The 11453-nt window shown below is 35.9% G+C and overlaps 1 protein-coding gene across 1 annotated transcript; it reads right to left on the bottom strand.

The window, feature by feature from the left end:
- Window positions 1-10132: 10132 nt before the first annotated feature.
- LOC107694331 (SLAM family member 5-like) lies at window positions 10133-11102 on the bottom strand. Its single transcript, XM_016494005.1, has 2 exons — window positions 10769-11102; window positions 10133-10595 (listed from the first exon to the last, which is right to left on the bottom strand). Exons 1-2 carry the CDS (start codon window positions 11055-11057, stop codon window positions 10288-10290), a joined length of 597 nt encoding a protein of 198 aa, XP_016349491.1. The 5' UTR covers window positions 11058-11102; the 3' UTR covers window positions 10133-10287.
- Window positions 11103-11453: the final 351 nt, after the last annotated feature.

The following is an 11453-nucleotide window of genomic DNA, read 5'->3' as shown; positions in this document are numbered from 1 at the left end:
CAAATCGAAACTACAGTTCGCACTTAAACGCAGGAAGGGAGCAATTAAATTACACGCGCTCCTTCTTTGCCGAGGACAATTATTATAATTACCAGAAAGTGCAATCAAAAATACAAACGCAAACAACAATATAACGTAGAAATAGGCAGATGTTCGGCACGGAGTATCTCGTAATGTGAGGCATTCACCGATCGAATCTCGCATCACCTTGCATCTGCTCGCACACAAATCGGGGCCGCCCCGATCATATCAAGCATGTTTGATATTTAGGATTTAAATCGGGATGATGACGGCTTTATGATTACGTCAGTACTTTCACAATAGCCAATGCGCGACCGCAAAACAGCTGCTGTACGGCCTGTTGGATAGTGGAGACAGAGGAAACTGCTTCTTGACATTTTGTAGTAACACGACTGTCTGTATAATGTGTCGAAAACGTATCACAACCATAAGGAGAAAGAGAAGCACTGGAGTGAAATCGCCTCAGTTTTGAACATACCGGGTGAGTGCAGAAAGCTGCTAGCACGCTAGCTAACATATCTAAACATTGCTGACGAGCTGTTGCATGAGATCACGTGAGGCGCTCCCTCTGGCATGACAATCTTAATATCTTGTAGTGTGTGATGCGCCATGATTTTCAAATCTTGTAGTGTGTGCCTGTTTAAGATTTGAGGGAAGATAATCTGCAAAGATTCTCCTTATGTGTGTGCTGCAACCAGATTTCATAATCAGCACAGATCGAATCTTGCACCTCTCGATCTGCTCGCACACAAATCGGCTATATGATTACGTCAGTACTTTCACAATAGCCAATGCGCGACCGCAAAACAGCTGCTGTACGGCCTGTTGGATAGTGGAGACAGAGGAAACTGCTTCTTGACATTTTGTAGTAACACGACTGTCTGTATAATGTGTCGAAAACGTATCACAACCATAAGGAGAAAGAGAAGCGCTGGAGTGATATCGCCTCATTTTTGAACGTGTGTGTGTGTGTGGGGGGGATGATAATCTTAATAATATCTTGTAGTGTGTGATGTGCCATGATGTTCAAATCTTGTAGTGTGTGCATGTTTAAGATTTGAGAGAAGATAATCTGCAAAGATTCTCCTTATGTGTGTGCTGCAACTAGATTTCATAATCGGTTAGGATTGTAAAACTCCTGTAGTGTGAGCCCGGCTTAACACAGATTTAGACAGATTTGTGAACAATATTTGAGAGAAATAGGCCTTTTGTGTACATAGAAAAAGTCTTAGATCTTTGAGTTCAGCTCATGAAAAATAACAACTTTTGTTCAGTGTATTTACAAAAATGTGAGGGGTGTACTCACTTCTGTGAGATACTGTATATCAAGACCATGCTCACAGATGAAGACAGAGAACAAAACAGCGTTGGATGAAGTGGATTAGAGCCCTGCACGGGCTTCAAATATAGGTCCTAACCCATCTTTTTTTCCCGTTTCCCAAAAAAGCTTAGCCTATACTACTGTTTCAGCTATTAAAATAGTTATATATTTATATTTAGTTTTGTTTTTTCTATAAAGTTAATTTAGAAAAACGTTTGGAGCATTTTTTGTTCGTTAAATGTACGTTTTTTTTTTTGTTTTTTTTTGAAGTAACGACCAAGCAGCCAGCGGCAGATTTGATCATAGCCTATGTTTGATCAATTTAGCCTTCTCAAATCATCAAGACTTGCCTAAAATAAAATCTATATATAAAACAGTTCAATCATATCACAATGTTAGTGTAAATGTTTAAACCTATATAAATGTGCGCTGTTAGACGCATTTCCAATAGTTTGTGCGGAGCATGGAAGCTGAAGCGCTCTGCAGGACATGGAGGCGCCAGCGCGATCACTTGCATTTTTTTCTAACAGTGGAATCAACTTAAAATACGCAGTCATTTTTGCTCATAAAGGTAAGTGTAATACATCATTCTACACTGTAAAGGGTCTAGTTTTATTTGTGTGCACTCACAATATCAACAAAACATGTGCTTTTATAAAATAAAGAAAACAAACGCTTTCTGCCGTCTCAGTCTTGAGCAGGAGTGCTTCACAGTGATGAACCTAAACTCCGCGAATTGTCTCACAGTCATGATAAAAATATATAGAAAGTTTTAAATTACTTTAAAACTATATAATTAAAATCGAAAATAGAAACTCTTTCATTATGTAATCTGTGCATTTCTCTCTAAAGGCGCATCCAATGAGGAGATGGCGAGTAATTTTTTTCATCACCATAATTGATGGATGTCTAAAATATAAAAATAAGGAAAAACCTAAAACAGGCCGATTATAATTTGCGTTTTATTTTATAATTCCGTAGAATTAAAAAATAAAACACAAATTATAATGACATATATGTAAAACTTTGTCCTATAATTGTATAGCTGCATATATATTCTGGGCCCGTATTCACAAAACATATTAAAGCTAAAAGTAGCTCGTAACTCGCCGATTTAGCAGAAGCCGATGTAGCAGAAAATCTTAAAAATAATGGGCGTGTCAGTCCTAAATTTAGGACTCCTAAATTTTTTATTTAAAACTATTTCACAAAGCATTTTAGTGCTAAAACTAGCTCCTAAATCTGTGAAACGTTAGGACTAAGACCAAACCACAAACTATTCCTAAATTGGCTGTTGCCGGCAGTCTGCCTCGGAACGTAAACATTTTAGAAACATTTGATGATAATGAGCTTTTATAAAGGTATCACCTTCGGTTTTGAAGGTTATCCCAACTCCAAATGTTCCTTTGATCATGTCCTTGTTTCCATTAACCAGTTGGGCAAGAAGTAACAGCTGTGCTTGTGTCCAGTTTGGTTTTCTTTTACGTTGTCTTACTATCAGCCATGATTATTCTACTCTGTTTATTAAAAGGCTGTTTATATGCATATTCACTAATTATGAGAAGCATACATGTAAGAGGCTGACAATTAGCTGAACACTTACTTGTTTAATTAGTGACACTTAGCCTGCATTTTAAAATCTTTATTTGAATGTGGCAACATTTTTATTTTTAAACCTTTATCTTTACTCTAAAATATTTATATGAATAAATCTCTGACAGAGACTATCAGCCAATCACTGCGTGCATAGTTAGTAAGCACGCTGACATCATCCATAGCAACGAGGTCAACCCCGCCCCCTTACTCTTAGCTTAAGACTTCTCTCTATTCCTTAGTAAAAGTTTATCTCCGCAGCTCTGTGAATATGTTTTAAGAGAAAACTTTTAGCTAAAAACTTTTACTGCTATTTAGTTCAACTCTTAGTGGTAAGATAAAATGTTTTGTGAATACGGGCCCTGATTTTTATGTTGCTCTGTTCTGAATACCTTAAAATTTTAAGGATTTGCGGCAACGCAATTTTGTCTGATATGTGAATTATTTATTAGCCTATTTTTTTTATCCATGCAGCAAATGCTTTAAAACAGCTTTAAAAATTACTTTATTGCATTCCAGACGCTTTTAAAGTACTTTTCACGATACATTTTACGGGTAGCTTGAATGTAAAACATTGTCATGAATTTGTTGTATTCCCATTTGTAAAATAGCCAACAAATTAATTGTTGTAGGCTAACCCGATCTCATGAAAGTGTGTAGGCCTATAGCACGATTTTCTGCTTCTATTTGGCGTAATATTTATATGCAGAAATTGACTTTGGCATGCAAAAGACTGATAAATTCATAATTAATGGCATGGCTGGTTCAGTCGACCGAAATACGGGACACAAGGGCCTATAATAACTGCTGAAATGTTTGCGGGGCAAATCTCAGGTCAGTCTGAGCGTTCATGGTACTCACAGTGCGTACAAGCCGTACACCTGCAGGCACCACTGGTTAACATAATAAATTGAGACAGAGCAGAGGCCCAATGAATAAGATGAGAAACACAGTTGAATAATAATGAGCATGGAATAATATAGCTTTTCTTACCATACAGCTTCCTTTTTGTTGTAGGCCTAGAAGTCCCTGAATGTCATGATGTGGTGGCATGATGGGCCGTGCATGAATTTCCACAATAACCCTTTTTGCATCAACCAATGTACAACACATTTTTTGTTGGTATTGCTGATGGTCTGAAAAATATTCTCTGCAGAAAATCATAATTTGAAGCCATGACGCTTCACTGTGCAACTATTTCAGACGGGAAAACAGTTTGACACAATATCTGTAGTATGTATCGGTAGTGTACTTAAATTTCGCGGGTAATCTAGACCCGCGCAGTGCACGCACTTCCTGTCCAATCAGACGCAGCAATCAATCAGTCAAGCAGGATTTCATCAAGAACTGAAAGAGCATCAGGATCTTGAAAAAGAAACTCAACGATCAAAATGGTCTGTCTTTCATGATAAAATTTGGCTTTGGTGTTATTTGTTTTAAAGTTATTTTGCATCCATGTTAGTGTTTCAGTTATATATTGCTAGCCTACTAGGGCTGTGAATCTTTGGGTAAACAGCGAATCGATTCGATTCATGATTCATGATTCATAGGGTTTAGATACGATTCAAGAACGATTTTTTTTGCCAATTCAGAACGATTCGATTTGAGGCGATTCACAATTAAATTCGATGCGATTCGATTAATGATTCGATTCTGCATTCTTTAAGTGCATTCACAGGATTATTTAACCCCTTCTCAGCAACTTTTATGGGGTTTCAAATCAAAATATGACTTTCTGTTATGAAACAGGACATTGATTTCATACGTGTCCACTGTAGAGGACAACAGGAAAGCATGTTTATTACACATTTTTGGGAGACACAACAAATGAATAGGGAAATAAATTATATATCAATATTCCTATGAATTATTAGATATTAATATGAAAATTAATTTCATTATTGCACTTATTATTTCATTCTGTTGCCCCAAAAACTCATAAATATGCAATTTAGATTCAGTTTATGGATACATTTTATAATGGGAAAACCCATTTATGGCCATTTTACACACATTTTGCATGAAGAGAAATGGTATATCAAATCATTCTGTTATATATCTCATAACATAATTGATAACCATCTTTATAAAAAGTTATAATATAAAAAATTATAATAGATTTGTGATTAAAAAATCTCACTGTTTTGCATGCAAAAGCCTTTTCATGTCTATTAAAAAAGAAAAAAGAAAGAAAGAAAAAACATGACTTTTTAAAGTCCTGATAGAGAGGACATAGCATAACATTTTATTTTTCAAAAATTGTCTTATGCTCTAAACAATGTAATGACATGTGTCACGTATCTGGTCCATGAACTTCCGTCTGCTAGCCATCAGAGGTCACCCTTCCCATTTCATTGACTCTCGCACTACACACTGTTGCATATCACCCCGGACTACATATCCCATCATCCACTGCACTGATGACACACACAAAGTTGATTGCACACAGCACTGATTGCACACAGCTGTTATCACTCACACATCCCCTATTTAACGCTCACTCTGATCCCATTCCACTGCCGAGTATTGTTTAGCGATTATCACTCCCCTAGCGATAGCTACATTACAGAGCCCGTTTAGTTTGTCTTAGCCTCACCTTAGTCTTACCTTGTCTGTGTTCTCGTTTCTTGATCTTCGCCTGTGTCTCTCGGATTCCTCCTCTCGTCTTGCCCTATTTTGATTCTGTTTGCCCCTGCCTGGACCTTGCCTTGTACCTGGATTTATCCCTCTAGTCTCGCCCCTTTGATTCTGTTTGCCGATCGTTCACCTCCGCTAGCCTTAGGTTTCTTCTTGTGTCTTGCCCGCTATATACCTGTCTGCCATTATCTGACCCATGCCTGTTTTATGACCACGTCTCTGTCTTCTCCTAATAAATAGTTTGCAGTTGGATCCGCACGTCTCACGTCTCGTCAGCCCCGTAACAACATGAAACAATACTAAATTCACAAAACTTTTTTTTTCCTGACCAAATTAGTTATTTTTTTAATCATCTATAATTATTGATGATTGCATTGTAAAGTTCATTGTAAAGAATTTTTTTTTATAAATTGTTTAATACAATGTTTCCTCCAAACCTTTAATTTATTCTCCCCAAAATAGACTTTTGTCATAATTAAAGGGGTCATGAACTGCCTTTTTTATTTTTATTTTGTACTGTTCTCTGAGGTCCCCTTATAATGTTATCAAGATTTTTACATCAAAAATCATCATAAATTAGAAGTAATAAGCTATGTTCTGTCCTGTTTTTAACCCCCTCATCAGAACGCTCTGTTTGCATAGGCATGGCAGATTGTAGACTTGGAAGTAAATGCCCACTGCTATGATTGGCTAACAGTTGTGTATGTTTGACTGCCTATATTCCTCATAGATGGACGCTGCTGTGATTTAGGTCAGAAACGCATAAATACTCAGCAATAGTGATCACGTAATAAAAACAGGTACTCACACTTGTGTGTTACGACATTACTGTCGGATCCAATATAGCGGGCACAGCGTCATCTTTTAGTTGCAATCTTACTGAAAATCCTGCGTTGAATTGTGCCTTGTTTGTAAACTAATCCGCGGTAAAATGACGTGAACAAAGGACCAAGTTCTTTCTGTCTGGATCTTCAATAAAAATAAAGTTTATCCACTCTTTCCGAATGTTAGTATCAGAAGGAAGGCAATGCAAAGACTTGTGTGTTTCCACAACTTGGCACAGCACAGCATCTTGTTTTCTTTGGAGCCATCTTTATTGTTTGGTATCTGCATAGACCTGTGGCCCATTCTTCGTACGTCGCTAACTCAGTTAGCTGGATTTGATTGTTGATGATTTGGCATGATCTTGGATAGTTTGGTTCTCCGAAGCTCATCCCGGAGTTGCTGTCATAGCAACAGGTCCATAAGCTTAAACCTGCTTGGGAGCAGGCTTATTTCATGTAAACAGGATTAGATTGCATCTTTTTAAGCAGAATTAATACTTAAAATCTGTCCTCTACCACCGCTACTTTATTACAAGAGTACTCTACTACTCCAGGGACAATAATTTAAAAATAATAATAATTTAAAAATTAATTTAAAGATAATATAATAATGTTGTGTAGTCTTTAATACTACAGACACAGCCAGCTTTACTCACTGAAAGATTGACAGCTATTATGGGAGTGGCTTGATGGAGCGCAGGAGATGCAGATAACATGATCTTGACCCTTAAGAAACTTTAATTAATGCTGTCACGTAACAAATGTGTTCAAATATAAAATTAAATGAATTGCTAATTACATTGAAATATAAATGTAAAATATTAGAAATCGTGAATATAAATAATTGGGAATCATGTAAAAAATTTAAATAAAATAAAAACAGTGCACATTTCATTTATCTATTATAACGTTTATGTAGTTTTGTTCGCTTGGCTGACGTACGAAGAACGGGCCCCTGGATTCCCACTCTAGTTATTTACCTACTACATGCGCAAATTGGTGGGCGGGGCTAAACAGGCAGTGATGTAGAAGCATGCGTTGATCTTCTTCTGCGGAGGCGGTGTTTAGCCACACTATTACATCATAGAGTGGCACATTCCACAAGCTGTCGTTTTGGCAGACTGGCTTCAATATAAGCTGTTTTTAGACTAACAAGAAAGTTTTGAGTTCTGAAACTTACAGGATGTTTTATTTATAGTACAATGACCTCTTATATGTCAAATGATCAAGGGAATTTTGGTTTCTCAGTTCATGACCCCTTCAATATATTAAAATTCTAATTCTAATGTTCTTTAGTGTGATATGTTGTTTGTACTGTATTCTTGCAGATCTGCAATAAAATAAGATGATCAGACTTTCCTTTCACACTCGACTTTGAATCACGAAATATGCATCAAAATAGTATGACAACTTTTTTCTCAATTATTGTAAACGGAGGCTGGTGTCTTTATAAGTATGTGTGCTGAATTTTATATAAATAAATCACAACAATCCCATGCTATGGATACATAAAGATGCATGTCCCCTTGAAAATCAGTCTTACTATTTCATATGTACAGTAAGCGTATGATATTGTAAGATCTAAAAAAAAATGCCCCTGTCTAATTTCACAGAATCTTTTATCTGTCAGAATCAGTATTTCATTGTAAATCTATGTAGAGCGGAAGTTATGGTGAGCTTCATATAAGTATGAAAGGAAAAAAACACCCTCAACCACATGCTATTCACACCTCAAACACAAGCATCCTACAGTAGTCTCATGCTCATGCAGAAGCTGTCTGTCCACCCAACAGATCAAACCATTTCTGTACAAAATGAAGCAGACGAAGCAGCATATAATAGTATTAGTAGATCTTTGTCACTGTACATGTACAGTGAAACAGGTGGAGCAATCTCCAGATGCCTTCATAGTAAATACAAATATAAATACAAATACACAAATGCATGTACGAATCCAAACACGAGTTTTATTCAATAAAGCCTGTGCTACTATTCAATATACTATGCAATAAAATACAATTAAACCTCAAAACAACAAATGTACAAACATTATATGCAATAAGACAGGGAGTGACAAGTGCTGAGATAGTGTAATGTGAGAGCCATACTGAACTGAATATTTATGACAGGTTTTAGTTTTTGATTGCTTTCTTGATGCCACACACACAATTTGCATTTGAGGATCTTGCAATTCGTGACTGGTATTTTGTTTTGCTCTATCCTCTGTGCTTCTGTGTTCGTCAATATGTCAAACATAAGTTTTTTTCACTGAATCAAACCCAGCTGAATTTTGCTGGATTTGGGATGTTCTTGGGGTGACAGATGCATACACAACATGATTCCCCTCTTTAACGTTCTGTAAAAAACATCACACAAGAGATAATACTAATAAAACTATTGTATTAAAAATGTGGTGTCCTGAAGATTGTTTGAGATTGAATGTAAAATAACAGTCATATCATTTAACGATAAAACGAATATATTCTTCCTACTGCTAGGCTAGCATGAAGCAGAGTGAGACTGGGTTCTCAGTGGTTTTGCTTCAGGATCCAAATTTTACATTGGGCATCAAGTGGTGACGCAAAATTGTTCATCTTTCAAAAGTAAACATTTCCATAAAATCAAATATTGAAATGAAGTAATATTACACTTTTAAAAAAAAAAGCAAAAATTGTGACTTTACATCAGCTTGTCACTGAGACAGTACACTTACACCTTCTCTATCCCTAAAGGGTTCATATTACTACATTAGAGTAGTAATATGTACCCTAAAAAATAAAAAATACACACTCATAAAGTACAACTATGCACCCTTTAGGGATAGAGAAGGTACAAAGGTATTACTTTGAGGGCACTGACCATCAAACGATAACCGATTGTTCCAGCAATAGGTTATTGGTGCAAAATTTTATAAATGTTTATAAATACCTGATATGATGCTGTTGTGTGTAATGTATATGATTGATCATTATACAAAAATAAAAACACATCAAAATCTGACTCACAGCTAAAATAATATAGAGACTAAATGCAGAGATTAAAGTTTCTTACCAATTTGTGTACATTTCTTTTGTGGAATGTTGTCTCAGCATAAGTTATTTCTTCATCAAAAGTCTGGACTGCTTAAAGAATAATAATAATAATAGATTAAAACAACAAAACTAAATCTGAATGGTTTCTTCACAACACGTGTATTTTTATTAAGGCTCAAATGTAAGTGTTGTGCAATGCAATACTTAAATTACATGCAATTAATAATAAATAAATAAAAAACAATACTGCAATTTTTTAAATGCCATTTATGAATTTGACATTCCAACGTACATAAAAAGCCCTTGGACTATACAATAATTATATTTAGAACAATATTCCTAACACAATTTACATTGACAAATTGTCATTCATAGTGATGCTAATTTGAACACCAGCAGAGAACTGATGTAGTATTATGTAAGATTATGCTCATAAATTGGAGAAAAGTTGTTTTATTATGGAAATAATGTAGATAAGCATTTATGAGTAAATGTGAGACGAGTAAGGAATATGCAAACATATTCCGAAACCCAGTAACTGCACACATTATTTTGTTTTTCTTCCATTAAAAAGAAACTAGAGGGCTTTAACTTCCAAATTATGAGAATAAATAAGATTAAATGATAATTAGGGCTATCAATTGATTCAAATATATTAGTATTATAATACTTGTTTAAAAGGAGTAGGAAATACTTGCCTTCTCTGTCAGTTTTTCTACATTTCCTGCAGAAGCAGAAGATCCCGACTGCAGCGGCAATCAACAGAGATCCAGCAGCAGCAGCAGAAATCAACACTATCAGAGAGTCTGGAGGAGGAGAAGGAGAGTAAAAGAGAGTCATTGATGTTAGTAAATGTGTACTAAAATATCAGCACTGCCATACCTGAACATGTGTGACAGAGTTGACTGATGTCCAGATGTGTGGTCTGGTGGCTGATGGGATTGTTGAGCACACAGCTGTAGCTGTTTTTATCCTGATATTCCACCTCCAGAGGTAGAGAGAGACTGATGCTGAGATCAGACACACTGATGCTGGACAATAAACTGTTTCCTTTGTACCAGGAGAGAGTCACATGACCCACATTCACCACTGAACACAACAATGAACAATTTGATGATGATGATGATGAAGAGCAGTCTCTGTTGATGACAGGAACAGACAGACGAGCTGTAAACATGAGAGAATAGAGAGAAATATGAACAAATCTAACCAACCGTCATTTTCAGTTCAGTGTGTTGAGTGAATGTTTCTATCGTCTCAAAATATAAACAATTAAACATTTCAATATGTAAACAATTAATAAAAAAATGTAGAGGGCAGGGTTGGTGATCTCTACTCACCATAGACAGAAACATTGAACGTTTTTGATGACAGTTTAGCTGCAAACATCAGTAATTGATATACTCCAGTATGTTTGGTTGTGGTGTTTGTGATGATCAGAGATCCAGTTTGATCGTCCAGCTTCAGTCTGTCTCTGAATCTCCCATCAGGAACATCATATGTGGAGAAGATTTGTTTCTTTCTTTTGATTTTAGCTATGAGAATCTTTTCAGCTCCAAATGTCCAAGTTATGTCATCATTAAGTATTTCAGTAAGATCAGAGTTTAAAGTGACAGAATCTCCCTCCATCACTGACACTGACTGTATTTCATTTGTATCTGCCCCAAACACACCTGAAGAACATGAAGAGAGGCAGATTAAGGCTCATGTTGTTTTGCAAAGCCAGAAATCAACTGTGCATTGAAATGTTTAACCCAAAAAAGGGCAAAACCATAGAGACATCAGAAAATTTATTTATTGCTATTTTCAGTCTTATTGGGACTCAAATAATATAATATAATATCTTTTTTTTTCTCTTTCTCAAAACTTGACTCTTATTTTTGATTTGAATGGTTGTATCCTTCAGGATACGTCGCCCCTTTGGGGGTATAAATTCACTGAAAACAGAACACTTGTTTACACTTATACAACATGGTTGTAATTCCTGAATGCTTTGGAATGCAGACTTAAGGTTTGTCTCTTTTT

The sequence above is a fragment of the Sinocyclocheilus anshuiensis genome, unplaced genomic scaffold (genome assembly GCF_001515605.1).
Source record: "Sinocyclocheilus anshuiensis isolate Anshui unplaced genomic scaffold, SAMN03320099.WGS_v1.1 scaffold954, whole genome shotgun sequence".
Classification (NCBI taxonomy): domain Eukaryota; kingdom Metazoa; phylum Chordata; class Actinopteri; order Cypriniformes; family Cyprinidae; genus Sinocyclocheilus; species Sinocyclocheilus anshuiensis.
This window is presented reverse-complemented; position numbering and strand designations above follow the sequence as displayed.

Coding starts and splice junctions, on each gene's coding strand:
- LOC107694331 (XM_016494005.1), bottom strand. CDS start 11,057: ATGGAGGGAGATTCTGTCACTTTAAACTCTGATCTTACTGAAATACTT. Junction 10,596..10,768: donor GTTCAATGTTTCTGTCTATG/GTGAGTAGAGAT, acceptor TCATGTTTACAG/CTCGTCTGTCTGTTCCTGTC.